The following is a 22,319-nucleotide window of genomic DNA, read 5'->3' on the forward strand; positions in this document are numbered from 1 at the left end:
GAGTTTTTTGATTGATATCTTACACTGCACCATAACTTAATTTTATGGAGAAACTGAGATGATTGTGATTCTCATGGTCTCTACATAGTTTTCCTAAATTGATTTAGGATCTTAATTCTGCAACACAGCAGAGAAAACAACTCTGTGCACTGAGACGGGTTAAAGTTTTATCAGGTGATTTACTGTAAATGGACGTTCTGTTTCCCAGAAACCACATGATCATTACGTGCCAACTGAGAGTGAAAGTAGCTTCACCAACAGAATAAAAGGGCTGTAATGCAGGACCACCTTGGCACATGCAGGGAGATGCTGCACTCCATCTGCAGGACAGATAGACGCCTTAACAACTGAGAGTCTCTGCCGCAAAGGTTGGTTGTACTTTTGTTTTGTCAGTGATTTTTCTGTTATTTACAAGTCAAACAACGCACAGCTATTTATACAACAGATTATTAATTATAATTAATGTGATACTCAGGGCTCCACTGTAAACTTGTCTGTTCAACCTTGTGACAACCTCAGCCTAACGTGCTGAATCATGCACAGAGGAAATGTTTTTCTTACAACTGTTTTCTGTATGTTTTTGACAAACCTGATTCTTTTACTTTGGTTCACTATGATCAACCAAAGTAAAAGAATCATATCATCTGATATGAGCTTTTCAAGATTTTCTGAAATACTTTCATTGAGAAGAAAATTGAGCAAACAAACACTTAACAACCACAGACACACACATTATACAGACGAGTATTTATAAAAACACGATGCCAAAGTATTTGCATACCAGTTATAACTAAGATTGTAACAAAAATATGCATAAAACTGTTCATCTACTATGTGAATTAGTTTATCTCATTGATTAATGAATGCAAATACTTTACAAAATACAATATAGTAGAAATATAACTTCAATGTTTTCAATCTTTATTTACAGAACCTTTGTCTAGGACCTAGAAAAAGGTTCATTTGTTTCAAACATTTGTTTCAAATGTACACATTATTTTATAATTATTCACTTTTTCAACTTATTGTATCATTCCATTGTCACTACTGAAATAATAATAAATGTTGATTGTTATTATAAAATCCATTTTATCAGTTTATTTTATAAATAAGAATATATACTTACCACATATTGAAAACAATATTTTTAGAGTTGTGTTAGGTTTCTGAGATCAGCATTATTCTTCAGTACAGTTTTAAGTACAAAAATTATAGGATAAAAATAGAATACAAAAAATATAGCAACAATTTCTTACTTGTTGCTGTATTATTGAACTGCAGACATTTTGACGTGTTGTTTGCTTCTACATTAATTAAAACAAGTATAAAGATGATTCACAATGTATGCTAAAAGAAAAATGTATATAACTGAAATGTATTGTGAGATGTAGTGAGAGCTGCTTTTTGTTTGTAAGTATTGTAAATAAATATATGAGCAGTGAGACAAGAAAATATGGAAAAATGTCCTCTGACTCACATGACACACATTTAGATGAGCAGAGATATTGTTTTAGGAATATTTGGAGAACTTAATATTTATGGTTTGTAGTTGTGTTGAGGTCGACAAACCCTTAAGATTCTTAACATGACATCTGCTGAGTTGGAAAGTTTCTGATTCCAGTTCTTATATTTTGACTGTAATCCTTTTACATCATAACTATCTCTCAATGATTTAACATTTTCTTGAGTCAATTTTATGTAAAGAAACAGCAAGTACAAAGATTTAGTGGGAGAAGAAGAGAAATAACTACAATCAGGTTATTCAACTGGTAGAGAAACCTGAAACTATACGGTGTTGTGTCGTCTTCGTTTTGTTGTCCCCTGTAAAGCCCAAATATATTTAAATTTTTTATGAATAGTCATTTATTGATTAAAAAAACAGAAAAAAATTGTATTTACAAAACTGAATTTAATCTCCATTCCAAATGCTCAGCCATGTTCATTTGCAATGATGGTCCCAAAGACACTTCTTTTCTTCTGAAGAGTAAAGATGAACATCACACTTGCTGCATAGCTTGTTGGTTTATCCTTTATTGCAGTGTCTGCAGCGTCCTCTCTTCGTCTTCACTGGAAAATGTGCGATTTTTCAGCAAGTGATACCTTGTCACGGGGCTTGGTATGTTTGTTTGGTTGGGGCTCGATGATAATCACTGGCTGGGAAGTCAGTGGGTTGTTGGTTTTTTTGTCCACTTTACTGGCAACTTTATCTGCGTCTTCGTCACTCGCATCAGTGTTCAGTCTGATTCCATTTCAAAATCACTCTCTTCCTTTTGGTTGGTAACAATCACTTCCTGCACACTGTATACAAGACCTCTCTTTGCTGGTTGCATTCAGAAATGGAAAAAGTAAAAACAAATAATAAATATATGTATTAATGATACATATAAGTATTACATTGTATGAGATAACCTGAAGGAATAGATAGGGTGGTGGACCAAGTGTTAAGGATTGAGAACTAAGTATTTTCCAGGCTGAATAATATCAGTGCAAATTAATACTAATTCATTTACACATTCCACTAAATTCACACAATACTGTCTGACAAGCCTATTATGCTCTCTACTTATCATACCTAAAGAAGTACTTCCATTCCCCCGTAACATTTACATCCCTACACCAGGACCATTCACACCTGTCCCTGAACAATGCAACAACCATCCCACAAAACATTCAGAACAGTCAGAACCTGTTTCTAACTAATGTGACAGGCAACTATTTGGGCAAACAAACAAAGCCCAGAAAAAAGCCCAGGATCAGATAAATGTATTTTTTAACTGAAAAGTTACAAATGCAGTTTCTGATACAGTTAGAGCTTCAAATACTGCAACCAGGAACAGTTTATTCATTTGTTCAATTCTTGTCTAAACTCAAAATTTTAACAGAGAAAACAAATTTAGAACTTAGTTATAGTGAATAATCAAAGACATTATATTTCTATAAGTATTTTTTCCATAACATGTGAACATGTGAGAAATGCAGTGTCCTCATGTCATGTGTAAGGTATACATGCTATTTTGACTACCGCTCTAACCCAGCGTTGTAGAATTACAACATAGACATAACAAGCTCAAAATCAAGTTTGATGAATGTATTCCACAATAACTAAGTATCCACATGTTCTAGACATTGTGATCATCACAAAAAAAATATCCAAGGCATGTTACTTATTTCTTGACAAATCCGGTCCAATAAAACAAGAAGATGAGCTTGATGGAAAGTTTGCAGGTAGTGTGAGTTCATGGCCAGATGGCCGGACTTATAAACACATTTACTATCCAATAGCATTGCAAGGATAAACAATAAGACCCACTGACTATGTAAATGTGGTCTTTAAAAAAAGGATTTACAGATTTTTTTTTAGGATAGGTAAAAGGGATTGTTGTAATATTGCAACAGTGGGCCTTACAGGGTTAGGTAGACAAACTAAGATTCTCAACATGACATCTGCTGAGTTGGAAAGTTTCTGATTCCAGTTCTTCAATTTTGACTCTAATGCTTTTATATCATAACTATCTCTCAATGATTGAACATTATCTTGAGTCAATTTTATGTTAAGAAAAAGCAAGTACAAAGATTTAGTGGGGGGAGAGGAGATATAACTACAATCAGGTTATTCGACTGGTAGAGAAACCTGAAACAATATGGTGTTGTGTTGTCCTCGATTTCATGTCGACATTGCATTTCCTCGTTTCCCCAGCAATCCACCTGCCAGGTATGAACTATACAAACCCCCATTCATGCATACATACTTACATACAGACAGACAGACAGAGATTCCTTGCTTTATATAGAGATTAGTTTACTATAGGTTAAGCTGAATTTTTGATATGAATACAGTTCAAATATTTAACTTTTCCCCACATTCAAACAAAAGTATGAATTCTGAATAAAAAGGAACAGTAAATCAAAGTTTATACTAGTTTACACCAGACATTTTCAAGCTGTGAGGTATGAGTGGTCGTTAGGAACATTATTCAGAATTACCGTGGATAAACATGTACTTTTCCTGTCACATACATATATGAAACCAAACTCATTCACATACTATACTGAAAACCACACACACATACACAAATGTACATTACATACAAGACTGAAACACTCTCATTAAAACTACTGAAAAGCTTTCACTCATACTACTAAAATGTGCACATGAACACAGTTGAAATGCTCCCATATAGTATTGTGAAAACAGTTTATATTAACTATTTAAAAGCTATCATACATACTAGTAAAATGTGCTCATATACACAGTTAAAATGCTCTCACCATAAGCAGCAACTCTGGGCTAGAAAACCAGCTCTAATGCAAACCAATGGGCAACGTCATGGTGTCCATGTCAACTTCTTTTATACAGTCTTAAGTGTGTGACTAATGTTGGACTTGCATGTAATGAATGAAGAAGGAGACCTGCAGAAGTAGGAGACCTAAAACTCTGGAGTATCTGTCTCTGCAGTGAATAATCTGATGTGTTTGATGTTTCTTTGTTTCTTCTTTGAAAACAAAACTACTGTGAAACTATCAGCAAATTATGTTATATTTCTCTTATTTACTCACTTAGTTTTCTTGTCCCTCTCTCTCATTCTCTCTCTAGCTCGCTCGCCCACCATTCTCTCTTGTTTGCTCCCGTGAGTAAACTCAGCTCAAATTACCGTTCATCATGTTTTCAATGTTTTGGCTTATCCCCCATAGTTTCAGGCTACAATAGTCCTGTATCAATATATCATTTTATTTTGCTATTTCAGGAACCTTAATTGCCTCCATGAGCAGTGTGTCACAGCCAGTGCTGCTGCTGCAGCTGATCTATTTAGTAATTCTGTGATGGCCTTCCCCCCTCCCTCTCACCATGCACTCACACCCAAGATTCAGTCAGTCATTAATTTTCAACGAAAGCTGGCAGAGGCCTTGGTAGCAGTGAGCAGCATGATGCCAGCACCAAGAGTGACGAGTTGAAGTTGAGCAGAGCTTTAACTTTATGCAAATTAGCAGTGACACCGCTGAAGCAGCAACCAATTGCAGATTGGGATTTGATTTTTTTTCCCGCAGCAACCGCTGTACTAAACTTCCTTGCAAACATCTGTTACTACTGCATTAATAGTAGGCTACTTGTACAATTATTGTTCTAGATGTATTCTATAACTAGCCTATAATGCTTTATTCCATAGGCTACTTGGCCAATAATGTGATTTTTAACATAAAATGGCATTTTTATTTTTTAAATGACAGAAATATAGACTAGTCACATTTTTCTTACTAAATAATACACAACTGAAACATGAAAAATTGTATATTTTATTATCCTTGTCAAATTCACGGCCGGTCTGCTGAACAGCTCTACTACAAACTTTATATTGGCTACAACCAAACTGATGTCTGCAGAGCTGCTTGAACGACCTGCCCCCTGGAGACAACTGCTAGAGGACTAGCAGTGAGCAGCCACTGACCAGAGTGCCTGCTGCTGCTCATGAATCTCTTGGTGTGAGTGCCCAGTTAGACAGAAAGTGTTGTAAAAACTGTCATGCTATGCTATAACAAATAAAGTTAGTTGTGAAGGAAACAACGTTTTCCTTGCTTTTTCATGTGCTAACATGACTGTGGTTATCTATGCCAGTTTAAAGTGAACCATCTTTGTAACATTGGTGACTCTAGCCAACCCAAAGATAGGTTACAGGATGATACACAGTCCAAATGATTGCAGTTAACAGCAGTGTATTAAATTACATTTTTACAGTCTCCTAAGTTCTTGTTATCAAAGCCTGATCAGCTCGAGCATAGCTTTACAATATGCTCCTTCATCTCTGCAGAACCAGCATGAGGTGGCAGTCATTCCACTAACATGGAGAAGTACGAAAAGGTGAAGGAAATTGGGAAAGGTGGATTTGGAAAAGCCATCCTTGTCAAATCCAAAGAGGATGGACACCAATATGTCATCAAGGAGATTGGCATATCTAGAGTAAGAACCCTTTGTATAATATTCCACAGTATCAGTGTTGATTTGAGCTCCTCTTTACTACGTTGCTCTTTCACATTATCTGTCCCTCTCACTTTGACAGATGTCACCTGAAGAGAGGCAGAAAGCTCAAAAAGAAGTTGAAGTCCTCGCCAAGATGAGTCATCCCAACATTGTCCAGTATAAAGAGTCTTTTGAAGGTATAAATGATCTTAGCTGTAACCTCAAAGAATCTCAGATCATCTACTGCAATGATATCCTGATGTATACACATTTTCATGCATGTTCCTTATGCTGTATAAAAATCTTTTTAGAGGAGGACTGTCTGTGTATTGTGATGGACTACTGTGAGGGAGGAGACCTCTTCAAGAAGATCAACTCTCAGAAAAGAGAACTTTTCTCAGAAGATCAAGTAAGCTACTAACTCTTCAAGACAATCATGAATGTTTAGGATAAACCTGTTGTAGGAACATCACCTTTGTTAACACAAAATCCTCCTTTGAAAAGTGGCACCACTTCCCATTATTAGTCTAATTAACTGTGTCGGGAAGAAACACAGAAATAACTTTATCAGTCTCACGTCTGATGTAGTGTGTTACAATACAGTGATCTAATTCTCTGCTCAGATTGAAGTCACAGACAACAACATGCTAATAAAGATATATTTATTGAACTAACTGATGAACAGTGAATAAATGAAATGTCAGTGCAAACAGATTTAAAAAAATCAACCAGGATAAATGTTCAAAATGGCATGTTAGAAGTTATGAATGAGTGATGGTGAATTGTTTACAATAGCATAATTAACAGAGAATTAACTAAGGTAGAGGTAATTTAACTGACCAACTTCTCCAAAGAATTAACCAGAGAGTTCAATTTAAACGACAGCAACTCTTAATCATGAGGTAGATGGAGTGACGTTGTTCAGCCTACTTTGCGTAGTGTTGTTCTCAAATGTCTCAGCGGGCTCAGCTGTTGTCCATATCGTCAGGTCAGAAAATCAGCTGTTCTGCTGCAGGTTTCCCAGCGGAGTTTCTTCTCGTGAGCATTGCAGGAGCCTTTAAGGAACAGTGATGTCAAAGAAGGATAAAGGCTGGTCTTAGTGGTTGTTTCTGATACACATTCTTGAAGAGGTCTTGATCCGTAGAGAGCAGGTCGTTTTAATTGAAGTCTCTGACCGACTGACTTTCTTACTAAATAACTCGAAAATAATCTTGCTGGCCGAATGAAACTATACTTCAAAATAAAAAGCGTGAAAGAATTTCAACATGAAATTTGTTTTATTGAAGTAACAATACTGCACATAGCTTAAAGAAAAAGAGAAAGTTAACTTAGAAGATCACGTGATACAAAAGTAAAGTACGGAGGAAATTAAAATGGCGGAAGTCTTCGGGATGCGACGTGCGTCTCCTTGGAGCTGAAAAGGAAAAAGCAGAATGAGTGTAGCAAGTACACTGTTTCTATTTGGCTGGCGCTAAAATGGGCGTGTGTGGGTGGAGATAGATGTTCTCCTGCTCAAAACAGAAAATCCTTTGTCTAAGAGAAAACACGTCATCTTCTCTGAGTTGATTAAATTTCAACTAAACATCTCACCATGGACATCCACATTTAAACGTGAATTGCATATGCACGATACTTTACTCAAATGTTCAGAGACACACCTCTATGATATAACCACTGTCACAACACCTGAGTTAGATCCTTTGATTTGGTTAAAATGATGTATGGCCAATCTTCTTTGGCCATACAACCATTAACAGGGCCTTACACAGTTAACAATCATCAGTGCAGCTTAATTAAAACAAACTATAGTTATTTAACAAACTTATTCTTCCTACTAGCTAACATACATTATAACTATTAGTGTTAATTCTTTGCTTATCAAAGTAACCCTTCATACGTATGATATTCCTACTAAGTTATGTAGAGTATAATGATAATTTAATATATCACAATAAGAAAACATCATATAATATATGGTCTATATTTAGGTCTTACTTCAATATTCAGAAGGTGAAAAGAAAACATAAAATGTAGATAGAGTTGTCCAAACTCATCAAACAAATCAATGAGGTTTCACTATGATAAACAGTCTCTCTGTATTTGTCCAAGGAAAGGTCCTTTAATCTGGTATCCTCTGAAACTGGGGTTGATAAAGCATGTAGCAGCATTGGTGTCATAAATTCCACTTGGGATTGTCCCACACAGTTGATAGAGAGTTTGGGGTGAGGAGATGGTTCTGTGAGGAGTCAAAATTGACACTTTAATGTGAAGGAAGGGTTCTCAGTTTACCTGAGGGCACTTCCAGATGAAGTTGAATATACATCTATGTCTGTTGAGGTTAGGGGTGTTGGGACGGGTAGGAGTGCATTTGGTTATTAGTATAATAATTCATAATTATCATAGATAATTATAAATTATGAAATCAAGAGATCTGTCAATCCACACAACAATCAATAGCAATAAAGCTAAAAAGCTAAAAGCTAAACAACAGCACTGATGCTGAAACTAACACACACTAACACTGTCTCTGCCCAGACTTAAGCCTCTTACTTGGTCACTTCATGAAGCGAGCAGGGTGTGTGTGAAGTCCGTCTTTCTGTCCGGCTCTGTCCGGCTCTGTCCTCGGCTCGGATGCAGACAGTGCCTGTCCTTGCGGTGTTGCAAATCTCACAGCAAGCTGGTCCTCGGCGGTGTGGCAGAGGAAAACAGCAGTCGACTCAGTGGAAAAAGCGGGGCAGAGAAGTTCCGCGTCATCCTGAAGGATCTCCGTTTCTTTCTTCTGGAGGGAAATTGAGAGCGCTGGTTGCAGCTGCGGTCTCTCTGGGATCCAGGGATGGTGTTTGGGTGAACACAGGCGAAGTCTCGTCTCGTCCTGCGAGGGGAAAGACTTCGGTGAGGGGAAAACACGTGCACGGTGTTGCCTCCGTTAGTCAAGCTGACTCACAGGGGGGACAGGAGTACCCCCAAGTTCAGTTCAACATGGATTGCGTATTTTTCAGGGCGTTCTCTGATTTTAAAGGGGTGGTGATGTCATGACTCCGCTGTGCAGGAGCGTCTCTGCCAATGAGAGACTGTATGTTGCATGTTTCCTGTCAAGGTGTGAAATTTGCAAAGCATCACTAGAAATGGAGTTTGCAATAGACTCCCATTGTCTGTGAGCAGCGTTTTTTGTGCTGTTCCTTTGTCTCAGGGGGAACAAAAGAAAAAAGCACCTCATAGTCAGGCCTCAGCGGGTACATGTAGGCTATCTCTGTGTGACCTCATGGTTTGAAGCCCAACAGGGGTTATTGTTGATTGAGCCCAGACCTTCTTTGGGCTCTCTTGGGGGTTGCAAGAAAAACAAAGATCAACTGGTTCTCCTACACTACACTCACTATTCCACTTCACTGTACTCTTCTTTAACATGTATTTAGACTCTTTTTAATGTTTTTATAATATTTTTTTGGCTTTTTCTGTCATTATAATTACAAATGATGTATATAGTGCGAGTTGATACTCTTAAGTGTATCTTTACGTTCCTCTGCCTTTCTTAGATCCTGGACTGGTTTGTGCAGATTTGTCTGGCACTAAAGCACATCCATGATAGAAAAATCCTCCACAGGGACATTAAACCACAGGTATTGCTTCATGCACCACATGATCTTGCCTCAGTGATGATGCATTTTTATTTGTATTGTATAAACTCATGATAATGACATTACATGTCTTTTCATGATGTCTGCATAGAACATATTTTTGACAAAAGATGAGACTGTACAGCTCGGGGACTTTGGAGTTTCAAGGGTGCTGAACAGGTTTGTAAAATGTCATCTGAATGAATCTGTAGATCTCTATAAAGCCAAGATTAAAATGGAAATAGTAAAGCATAATACAGTTTGCTTTCTATTCTCTTCTTATTTCCAGCACTAAAGAACTGGCAACAACATTCACAGGAACACAACTTTACCTTTCACCAGAGATCTATGAAAACGAACCATACAACAACAAAAGGTACTAACTTGATGCTCTATGTTGTGTTTGTCTCATCTGTTGTGTAAATTAACATTTAATAGTAATCCAGTGGACAAGTTCTCTCCCCACTGAACTGACTGTGAGTCATGCAGGATTAGATGGAGGTTTCTGGGAGATGTGAAGGTATCATGTCTCCTCTTTACTGAGTGAACCTGCTTGTTTATATCTACAACAGGAAGCTACTGTAGTATTGATTTCCTCTTAAACTATTTTAAGCATGAATGTAACCTGATCCTGATTTAGTTAACTGAATGAAGTAAATTAAGCAGACACTCAGGGACAAAAATTAAAATAAGTCTAGGACTTTATTGCTGAATAACTGATAAAGTCTGATATGTTTGGAAGCCACTGTTATTGAATAAATGTAAATCTACCCTCAGAACTGATCCCAGTTTGTCTATTTGTTTGTTCTCTCCTCTGACTTTCTCTCCTCTGCAGTGATATTTGGGCCCTCGGCTGTGTCCTGTATGAAATGTGCACTCTTAAGCCTGCAGTAAGTATTCTGTGTGTGAGCTGTTTACTAATTCATGTGGATTTAATGTATCTTACACAGCATTGTAATGCTCACATACTGATTTAGATCTCTTCTCTGTATGTCTAATGGTTGCCAAACAAGAATGGGTCGTCTTTCCTTTCTTCATTTTTTCTGCAGTGGTTATAACTGTGTACTAAATGTGTTTCCTCTCAGTTTAATGCTGACAATAGCATGGACCTAGAGGTGAAGATCGTCCATGGCTTCTACCCTCGTGTGTCTGATCACTACTCCCAAGAACTGCGTTCTCTCTTGGCACAGCTGTTGAAACCCAACCCCACAGAGAGGCCCTCAGTCAGCAGCATACTGGAAGAACCTTTCCTCTCCTGTAGGATACAGAAGTTCCTCACACCACAGGTGGAGAGCACAGTTAGTTGTCTTTAATACAGCCTGAATTTACATAAAGCAGATTGTGTTCAGTTATAAAACATTTATTCTCTACTCATTCCAGATCATTGCTCAGGAATTTGGCCACAAGCAGCAACCAGGTAAGCAAACTCTTGATCTCTATAAACAGGTATTGGCATACGAATGCAGAATCTGAAGGAAAGGGACAAGACTTGATATCTTATTTGATAGCTTTCTGGTTTCCATTTATGTTCCTAGTTTTCCGTAAACAGTCCATGTGGGGAGCGTAAGAGGTGATACTCATTGGCCGAAATGCCGTCTGGACCTAAAACACTTACAAAAAGGTTTCACTGTTTGTATATTGTGCGGAGAAACATTCAGCTTGTGTAATAAAAGAAACAAATTACTTTCAGTTTACTTGCCATTTTCTTGATCAATTATTAAATCTTAATTATGATATTATAATCTTTATCATAATCTAATTATTAATAAATTGGGATGAAATAAACATGTTCATGGTGTTACCTATCCAGTTTCACGGCCCCGAACCGTAGTTGGGCGGCCACTGGTCTGACATTAGCTCACTTAGCTTAGCCTAACTCGCAGCTGGTAACAAGCTTTACAAAGAGTCTGGACCAACTCTGCGGTGGAGAACGGGGCACTTTATTCCAGCGTTGCAGCAGACTTAATACATAGCCTCTCTGTGATGCATTTGACTCTTGCTTCACTAACAGTGGTAACTTATTTCTCCTCTACCGACGTACACCTATTCTCTGTGGCTGCGGCTAGACACACACATACTTCCGATTGACGGTGTTTACACTACTACGTTACACACACACACACATTACCCACAAAGCCACCTTCTTAATGGAGGCAGGCATGGCTTGCAAAACTGGGAAACAAAAAGGAAATGAAGTGATGAGACAAATCAAAGTTGCAAAAAATAAACATAAGTCACTGCAACAGGTGGAGAGAGAGAGAAAGACGGAGCAGCATCAGTTCAGAGTGAAGCAGGTGGAGGTGCAGCATGTAGTGATTTTACAGTTTCTTGATGATCAATTTCAAATTCAAGTTTAATGAACAAAAAACTATTAATTATATTGTGTTCATTAATAAAAGCCTAATTACTTAATTTTTGTTTGTAATAGTTGCTTTTTAGATATACAAGTCTATGTTTAATTAAATATTTGTGTTGTGTTTGCACTGACCTTCAGAGGCCAGAATTTTCCCCACATAACTGACAGTCGCATATTACATGACCTTAAATCCAGCAGAATACATAATCAACCTCTGCCAAAATGTCTCCTATTATTTACACAATCTTCCCTGAAATGCATATACAATAAGGAGAGATGCACACGCTGCAAACACTCACACAAATGACTTGCAAACAGCAGTTTCAGTCTGGTATGACTGACTGATAAATACAACACATGTTTAGGACCAAATGCGTCACATCTGCACATGAAAAACAGGCACAAAAGCCGCAGGAAATGTGGCCCTCTGTGTGCATCTGCTTCTCTCTCACACACACAGTAGAAACAGTTTCATTCTGTGAAACATTTGCTTATAAAATCTGCCCAAAACATGACTTTTATGTAATTCTTTTTTTCATTTTCAAAGACATTTTACATTGAGTAATTGAAAGGACCAAAGCATCATATTTTCTCACCACTAGTGGTATCAAGCAGTGCAGAAAACTTTAGTTTTATTGTTCAGGTTTTGAGATATTTGTCTCTTGAAAGAAATGTTACTTTTGAATTATTTCAAAGTAGTTTTTCAATGCTGTAAGCACCAAAAACTAAATTCCATTCTCCTCCATTGTGTTAGCATGGAGGCAAAAATTAGATAAAATTGATAAGATATTGTTTAACCCTTTAAGGACAAGAGGATTACATTCAGTTTTCCCTGACACTTACTGATACTTTTAATTTGAATATTTTATCACAATATTAATATCACAATATGGTAATTTTATGTAAAATCCATAAAATAATTGAATAGACATTGATGAAATGCAATAAACTGTGCATGAATACATGACATCAGACAAAACTCTTCAAATACGTAAAATAAAAAAAGAAGACTGCTTATTTAGACTGTAATATGTTGTAATATGACATACACTAACGTAATCAGGTTACAATCTGATTTTCACAGAAATCTGGGAAACCTGGTTTCCATAATCAGAGCTGGGCAAGAGAAACCTGATTTCCCCTGCTAGATCTCTCCTGGAGAGAACTGAATTCTCTGTCATGTTGTATACACTTAATCATTACAGAGATAATTATATGTAGCCATGTATCCTCTTATTCAAAGTAATTAAATATAAAATCCAACTCAAACTGAAACTAACACTAAGTTTTGTCTAGAAGTCTAAATAAGTTGGTTTCTACAGCTGAATAGTTAACTGTAAAATTCAGAAATATTTGCTGTTGTATGGAAAAAATGTGCTCTCATTAGAGTGCATGTCCTCTCACTGTGCTATCAGTCACTCACATACACACACACACACACACACAATAAAACATAGTGGATGTGTTGTCCAGAGGGAACAAAGAAGGTTTCAAGTGTGTAATTATATCGGGTTGGAAGTTGACCACTGAGAGGTAATTCCAATGAAAACTGTTTACATTATTTCAGACTGACAAAGTCTCAGGGAGAATATTTACAGTACTTCTGTATTTTGGTCCTGTGTCAACAGTCAGTTTTAGTCACTATAAAAAGTCACCAAAAATACTTTGTCAATCTTTTGACCTGATTTTGCTACAGTTCTACCAACAAGACCTGACAACTTAATTAAAAATATTAATTAATTAAAAAATACAGATCACAGACTAACACCACCACCAGAATTCTTTGAGACCTATAATGCTAAAAACAGAAAATATTTTTTGGGAAAATGTCAACAAAATCTTTTACATTGCGGTAGTGACACACACACACACACACACACACACACACACACACACACACACACACACACACACAGAGTCAAACATATAGTTATAAAGGGTTGCTGATTTGCATGTTGTTCATTTTTAAAGTGATTTTTTTCTCTTTCCTAGTCTTTTTCAACTTTCTCTCCAAACTTGGACTGCGGAAATTTTATCCCAACAAGCTCACTCTTCAGTCTCTTCTGGAAATCAACAAAAACAGCATTTATGATGAAACTGTTGAATCACTGGAGAAAATACCATGGTGCTTTCTCAGGAAACTCTTTCAAATCAAAGCAGAATGCAGAAACTGTACACAACTATCAAACTATGATGATGATGAAGATGATGATGATGATGAGGAAAACAATTATCTCTTTGACTTTGACCTGGTCACTGCAGATGACTCTGCAGACAACAAGGTTAACCCTCTCGACCTCATAGTCGCACTCTTTCTTTGTGCTGACAGCTTCTTGCAACAGGAAATGGCCCTCAAGATGACAATGTGCCAGTTTTCTGTCCCACTGCTGTTGCCTCATGGTGATAACAGTCAGTGTTCCCTGATGCTGTGGGCTCTGAGAGACATCGTCAAAGAGTGGTGTCCACATGATTTGTCTGAATCAAGAGGATTTGTTGAAGACAACGTTGTCCAAGCAGATATACCATTCTTTACCTTTGTGAGGCTGAAAAACTGTAGTTTGTCCAAGTCACAGATGTTGAATCATGTTCTCAGTCGTGGCCAACAGAATCACAACATCTTCATACACAGAGATATGGAAGGAGGAGAACTTAAAAGAGAAATTGCCAATGGTTTGGTTGAGGTTTGCTGGTACCTTCCCTGTGGCAAAAAAAATCTTGACATATTTCCAGGACCAGTTGCCTTTGCCAATTTGAGAGGAGACATTTGTGAGTCACTCGCACAATTCAATTTTCTTTTTCAAGTGTCAACTGCTACCTTTGTGTTCCTGGACAAAGTTGAAGACAATGAGCACAAGATTCTGACTTCTCTTCAAGATGTGAAATCCAAACTCTTTTTTGTTGTTAATCGAAAGGACAACTCTAGAGAGGACATGATGTCTGTCCAGACAACACTGAAAGAGTTAGAGCTACCAAAAAGCAGTGTGAAAATCAAAGACTCAAAGGTAAATGTTGCAGAGTTCTTAAAGAAACTTTGTGCAACCATCAAGACCTCACTGCCAGAAGAAACACCCACATTGAACATTGTCAATATGGTTGGAAAAGCTGTTGAACTTGGTTTATCTGTGGATGAAAACACAAGTGAAAAACAAAAGAAAGCAGTTGAGGAGATCATGGGTGACATTGAAGGGCGAAGTATACCAGACTACAAGAAAGAACAGCTTCCTTTGCAGGGAGATAAGTGGAAAAGATTATCGCAGCTAGAGAAGGAGGAGTGTAGATTGAAATATGGTGACTCAGGACTTGAACAGTATAAATGCCAGCTACAGGAAGAAAAACAAAAAATTAGGGTGGAGCAAAGCAAACAAAAACTGTCCAAAGGAATGAAGAGTTTCATTAAAACTTTATCCACAAGTGACAAAGAAGAAAGAGATTTTTTTCTTAAGTGGATGAAACTCAAGTTTAACACACATTCACGGAGCAAACTGTCTGAGCTGCGCAAGAAATTCAAAGAGCAATGTGAGAAGAAAGACATCAAACTCATTGCAGCGTTAGATCAGGCTTTGATGGAGAGTTCTTTAGGAGTAGAGCATTACATAAGAGAGATGGGACTCATCTATGAGTTCTCAATTGATGGCTTAAGAAACACTGCTAATGAAATATCTCGTCTCCCTGGTTTGGCAGCTGAAATGCTGTTGGATGGATATCCTTTAGAGCTCTTGGATGGAGATGCTTCCAACATCCCAGAGAGATGGGTGACAGATGTGCTGATGGAGCTTCACAAGAAGGTTGGAGGGAAGAGCAGACTGTTAGTACTGACTGTGCTGGGTGTTCAAAGTACAGGGAAGTCAACACTCCTCAACACCATGTTTGGTGTGCAGTTTCCTGTCAGCAGCGGCAGATGCACAAGAGGAGCTTATATGCTTTTCCTCAAAGTTGGAGAGGATATGAAACATGAGTTGAATTATGAATTTATAGTTCTCATTGACACAGAGGGTCTAAAATCTCCTGATTTGGCAGAACTAGAAGAAAGTTATGAGCATGACAACCAGCTGGCAACCTTTGTGATTGGTTTAAGTGATGTCACCATTATCAACCTCGCAATGGAGAACTTAACAGAAATGAAAGACATCCTGCAAATTGCAGTTCACGCCTTCTTGAGAATGAGACATATTGGCAAAAAGCCAGTTTGTCATTTCGTGCATCAAAATGTTGCTGGAGTTTCAGCTCATGCAAAGAACCTAACCGATAGAAAGAATCTCTTGGAGCAGCTCAATGAAATTACACAAATTGCAGCTAAAATGGAAAAGCAGCCTACTATTAAAGCATTCACAGATGTGCTGGACTATGACATGGACAAAAACCACTGGAACATCCCAGGACTCTGGCATGGAACCCCTCCGATGGCAGCAGTGAACACAGGTTACAGTGAAGCTGTAGCAGATTTCAAGAAAAATCTTTTGACGACAGTGAACACAAACCAAAGCATTAAAGTCTCACAGATCCCAGAGTTTCTAGAATGGATGAGAAGTCTCTGGAAAGCTGTGAAATATGAGAACTTCATCTTTAGTTTCAGAAACACTCTTGTGGCTCAGGCCTACGACAACCTTTGCAAAGAGTTCAGTCAATGGGAATGGCAGTTCAGAAAAGAAATCCTCTCCTGGCAAACAGAAGCAGAGATGGAAATCTTAAATTCTGACAATGAAGCTGATATTCAAATTTGGAGCAAATTGGTTGATTCAAAAAAATCAGAGGTGTCAGAAAAAATAGCATCTGAAGAAAGAAAAATGAAGGAGAAACTTACAAACTACTACAAAAAGAAAGACCAGAATGTAAATCTGATAGAAAAATACAAAACTGACTTTCTCATCAGCATCAAACGTCTCGCAGAGGAAATCAATAATTCAGTGAACAATAAATTGGATTATGTCCTTGAGCTAAAAATAAGTTCAAAAAAGGCTCAAGACATTCAGAAGGAATACACAGGCAGGATTGAAGACAAGGTCAAGAAGCTCCTGAGTGACTGTAAAAACACTGATAAACTGTCTGATGAACAGCTGAAACATGAGTTTGAAAAGATGTGGACTGAAGCCACTAAAAACGTGTCTGGCCTGAAAGAGCGAGATATCGCAGCACAAATTCTCAACCAGTTGAGAAAAAATTTTGCTAACCAGAATGTAAATGAGAAATTCCAAAACATTGAAGACCTAAAGGAGATTGGGAAGACTGCATTTAAAACCGGACATGAACATATAGACCCCTTCATGAAGAAAGTTGAATCTCTGCTTTTGGGAGATTTGCAGAACATCTCTGACAATGTCATTGAGTCTTGCATACAGTTTGTGCTTGATAAAACAAAGGAAAACACAGATTATCACGACTCTTTTACAGGGGAGCTTCTTAAAAAAATTGATGAATCCCTTAAACAAAGTTACAAGCATCACAAAACAAATATGCAGTTTGTGTTTGACCTGAAACTTCACATTTGTGGCATTGCCTCAAGGGAATTCCTCAAAATGCACCAAAATTTCTTGTCAGATAATGATCCTCGAATTCAGCTGCAGAAGTACAAGACTCAGTACTTGACAGATTTTCTTGATTTATACAAAGAGAGAGATGATTGTCAGCGCAAAGCAAAGGGTTTTGTCCAGTTTTGTATCAAACCTGCTGTGGAAGAGTACATCAACAGATCTCTGGGGATAAACATTGTGGATGAAATTTTGACAGGTTGTCATTCAGCAGAGTTCTGTTCCCGCTCCTTTTTCCAGTACAACATTCAGAAAGAGTTGCTGCAAAAGGATGACTTTGACAGTTTGGTCAAGTACATTCGTAAGTATGAAATATATGTGAAGGATTGGATATTTCAGCAAATCCAGGAACAAATGTCAAAGAACAAAACTTTGTGCAAACTGAAACAAGAGAATCTGAAGGTGATAGTTGACAAAATCACAGCAGCCTTAGAGCAGGCCACAAAAGGACCAGATGGTGTTCAACTGCCAGACAACAATGAAAGCATCACAGAGCTCATCAGCAACATGCGGAAGTATTTGATTAAAGACATCTCAATTTCAGTGGGGGATGAAAAAAGAACCTTGTTTGAAATCCAAAGCACATGTCATCCATTTATCAACAGCCTCAAAATGTCAATAGGAGACTTGAAAGAACAGCTTCAGGAGGAATTCTCAAAGTCTGAAAACATCACTGAGACTCTGAACAAACTTCCAATCAAACCACAGGATGAGCTTTTCAAGCGTATGTTTGGTTGTGGAAAACAATGTCCATTTTGTAAAGTTCCCTGTGAGGCTGGAGGCAAAGGACACGAGAAGCATCATGCAGCTGTTCATCGACCACAAGGTCTTGGTGGATTCAGGTATGATGGCAGTGATAAGCTGGTTGAAACACTGTGTACAACTGATGTACAAAGTGAAGGTAGATTTAAAAATGCAGACACTAAAGGAGAGTGGCATCCATACAAAGACTACACCAAGTACTATCCAGACTGGCGCATTCCTCCAGATCCCAGCATGGAGGCATCTGACTACTGGAAGTTTGTACTGGTAAAATACAATGACAGATTTGCTCAAGAATATAAGGCCAAGCCAGCTGATGTTCCAGAGGCCTGGAGGAGAATCACAAAGGAACAAGCACTGAAGGGGTTAAAAGATGCCTTCAACATAAAGTGAACAATGTACAAATGTCTTTAAACAAAACCAAATTTTAAACATGCAAGTTTTTTTCTAACAAAAATGAACACTGGAGAGGAGCAAAAGGACACGAGGACTAAACACATGAGAGCTTGCAGCAGATCAGATCAGTCAAATTCAATCAGTTAAATTCAAAATATATCAATACTGTTTTAATGTATATTGTTTTGTTTTTTATGTAACTGACTGTCAAACAGACTGAAGCAGCTGCTGACAGTGAATACTGTGGCATCTTTTAGTCTGGTGAACATGATGAACAAATGATGAGTTGAACAAGTTGTTGAGAAGTTGAAAAGCTGGAAATAGTTGTTAGACTGTTCAACTTTTTCTATAATATTTCTTTTACTTTTTATTTTGTGTTTTTATTTTTTTGAAGATTACAGATGTTTTGTTTTCTTCTCTCATGATTAATGACTGGTGTTCATGATAATGATAAAGAAAATGATGATGTACAACAAAGATCATTTAAAAAAGAGATGATGTTTTATGTTTTTATCTTTATATTTTGGTTTGTGATCATTACAAATGTTTAGTTTTTTTCTTTTTTCAAGTTTCATTTGCATACATGTAAATACACAATTATGATGCTGATGATGACAATTATAATGTTCTACAAAGACCACATGAAAAAAGGTCATGATTTATAATATTAGTTTTTTTGTTTTTGTTCTTTTTTTTTCTTCTTTCTTCATATTGATATGTGACAATGTGAATACTAACCAGTGTGCAAGATAATGATGATAATGATGATGAAGATGATGAAGATGTCAGCATGGTTCATTCAGTGTTTGCAGTTGGCTTTCTAATGGTTACTACCAGTCAATCAATAACAAATATTGATACAACTGACTTTTGGTGCCTTTCTGAAGCTGAACATGTGACAAAGAGGCAGAAAGCACAGAAACAATCACTCAGACTTTTAAATATTTACCTTTTTTTCTTGTTTATTTTATTATCTTAAATACAATGTGATGATGATGATGATGATGATGATGATGATGATAATGATGATAATGATGATGAAGGCCTACGTAGTTCAAAGGTCATATAATGAGATGCTGTTTTGTGACATGTTTTACTACTTTTTACATTTTTTATAGTTTTATTCTTCAGCATTTCTTGCAAAATGTGACATGTTACAATGAAAATAGTTATTAATGTTTTCTTGGTGATTAAAGTAAATAAATTGTCATCAGTTCAAATGTTTGCATTTTGATGCAAATTACTTTTTGATTCATGAACAAATACTGAGACGTCCTTTCATGTGTTGTTAATGTAACTTTTTTCTTTCAGATATTATGTGTTGAACAAGACTAGAAAGCAGTTTTGTTATCTTTTAAAAACATTATTTTTTGTATTCTTTTATTTTTGCATTTTACTTTTTAATGAGTACAAAAGTTTTTGTTTTATTCATCTTGTAACACAACTATATACATAATGACATGAGCTACAGATAATGATGCTGATGCTGATGATGATGATGATGATGAAGAACAAAGGCCATGTGAAACAGATGTTTTCTAACATGTCATCACTATTCTTTAATATTTTTACAGTTTCATTTCTAATAGGAACATGTAAAACATTTGATCTTTTGATGTGTGTTTGATAAAAGTCAGTGAATAAGAGTCTTTATGTTGTTGTAACTGACCTTTTAGCTCATGTTTAAATATTGTCTAAACAAGCCAACTGTGGGAATAATGTGGCATCTTCTGCTCTGTTGATCATGTTCAACTTCTGACACAATGAATTAAACAAGATACAAACAAGTTTTGCTTTATCAGTGTTTTTTTCCTCATTTTTACAGGTTGACATACAGTATAGTTATGTGTATAATGATAAGTGATGGTGATAATATACTGTATGTACAAAGCTCATGTGACAAAATATTTTTTGTAATAAATATAATATATATAAAACAACTTTAGATCAATATTGACAATTTCAAAATTGATAAGTTCACAAATATTGGGTATAAAGTTTTCTTCTACAAATGTATGACTTTAGTTTTATGTTTTTAAAGTTGTAATCAAAGCCGCTGCACTACTGACAACAATGGTGTCACTCTTTACCAGCTGTCAGTAGTTCCTTTATTTCCATTGTGCATTGCATTATGGGACAACAGTGTCTATCAACAGCAGTTATTAATTATTAATCAACACTACAGACTCAGAACATGTTTAGATTTAAATTGTATAAAATTAGGACACATTGTTATAAAATATGATTCACAGAGTGGTTTACAGGTATTTGGAGGATTATTCTCTATTTTTGGTTTTATCTTCACAGTTTTTGAGATATCTGTCTCTGAGTTTTCTGCCACCATCCCAATACAATGGAGGTGCATTAAAAAGTGACATTTAAAAGACAGTATCACGTCTTTCTAAAAACAATGTCCCCACTTACTCTGGACAATCCACAGGACACATTCTCAACAATTCTGAGTGGAAAGACTTTCTACTAAACTAATCTGACATCTTTTTACAGTATTTTCTGTGGATTATCCACAGTAACAGTCACACTTTCTAGAAAAACACACTGCTGTTGATTTTAATTTAATGTAACTTTTCAGTGCTGTGAGAACCACAAATGAAACTCCATTGAACTGGTGTGGTGACAGACATCTCAAACACTGGACAAATAAAACCAAAACTATCTCCATGACTACACATATCACAAGAGGTTACTCAGAAAATGTTTTTCCTGCAATTTTGAGTGAACTGGTCCTTTAACAAGTAGAACCACTAGATACCAGTAGATGCTGTTCATTTGGCACTGGAGTAAGTTCTTCATGAAATCTGAAGAGGATTAAAGTCTATCTGTTGTATGAATACACAGTGAAACACTGAATCACAGTTCAAAGAGCAAATATTGAGAACAAGAGAGAAGTAGTGAAGTAGTGATAAGTTCAGTCTTCTACCACTTGAGGGCACAAGAGTCAAGTCCACCTTGTGTGGAGTCTACACTCTATTGCAGCTTTCTAAATGGAAAATTAAGAGTGTCTGAAATCAGAAACTGCACAGTCTTATTCATATATTAATAACTCCTGTCTGTGTTTGATCCAACAAGATGAAAACATGACAAATAATCTGACGGACAGTTTAAGTGACTCCTTCACCTCTCTGCCTGTCAGTCTCTGTCACTTATTGACTAACGTGTTCAATCTCAACCAGGTGTGTAGACAGTAATGGGTCTGAATGCAGCTCATTTTTGTAGGATACAGCAGAAAGGTCTATATACATACAGTACATTATATACAAACTTTGTATGAAGTTTGGTGTTTTTATCATTTATTTTACAATAATCATGAGTCTTATATTTATAATTCAGTAGTGGGGATGACCTATGAGGAGAAGGGAAAAATGCAGTGAGGGTGACAGTTTAGTGATAAAGTGCTGCAGAAAAATAAAATCAAAAATAAAATTTGTACCTCTGTACTGCAGTTTTTCCTTTATTAGGGCCCGAGCACCTAGTGGTTCGCTCACACTCTCCATTCAAATATATGAGTATTTTTCTGTGTTCAGCTGCAGTTACTTATTGTCTCTACACACCTGACAGTACAATCAAACTTTGACCAGGTCATGTGGGTTAAAAGTCTTTACTTTTTTAAAAATAGACTTGATGAAAATTAGGAATTTCTTTTACACACAAACTCATCAAAAGTTTTAAAATTATTAATTGAAATTACAGTGAAT

At 36.7% G+C, this 22,319-nt stretch overlaps 1 protein-coding gene across 1 annotated transcript; it reads left to right on the forward strand.

Annotated features, from left to right (window-relative positions):
• The first annotated feature begins 263 nt into the window (after nt 1-263).
• On the forward strand, nt 264-20,393 carry LOC137186445 (interferon-induced very large GTPase 1-like). The gene is made up of 11 exons (XM_067595424.1): nt 264-368; nt 5,805-5,953; nt 6,054-6,150; nt 6,265-6,362; nt 9,487-9,570; nt 9,680-9,747; nt 9,857-9,943; nt 10,403-10,457; nt 10,653-10,853; nt 10,948-10,984; nt 13,916-20,393. The coding sequence occupies exons 2-11, from the start codon at nt 5,837-5,839 to the stop codon at nt 18,601-18,603; spliced, it is 5,532 nt and encodes a 1,843-aa protein (XP_067451525.1). The 5' UTR covers nt 264-368; nt 5,805-5,836; the 3' UTR covers nt 18,604-20,393.
• The last annotated feature ends 1,926 nt before the right edge of the window (nt 20,394-22,319 follow it).

This window comes from Thunnus thynnus, chromosome 1 (genome assembly GCF_963924715.1).
Source record: "Thunnus thynnus chromosome 1, fThuThy2.1, whole genome shotgun sequence".
Lineage (NCBI taxonomy): Eukaryota > Metazoa > Chordata > Actinopteri > Scombriformes > Scombridae > Thunnus > Thunnus thynnus.

Excerpts from the sequence above, each read along its gene's own strand:
- LOC137186445 (XM_067595424.1), top strand. The coding sequence starts at position 5,837 with ATGGAGAAGTACGAAAAGGTGAAGGAAATTGGGAAAGGTGGATTTGGA. Across the intron at positions 9,748-9,856 it reads GTTTCAAGGGTGCTGAACAG|CACTAAAGAACTGGCAACAA; the intron begins GTTTGTAAAATG and ends TCTTATTTCCAG. Across the intron at positions 9,944-10,402 it reads GAACCATACAACAACAAAAG|TGATATTTGGGCCCTCGGCT; the intron begins GTACTAACTTGA and ends TCTCCTCTGCAG.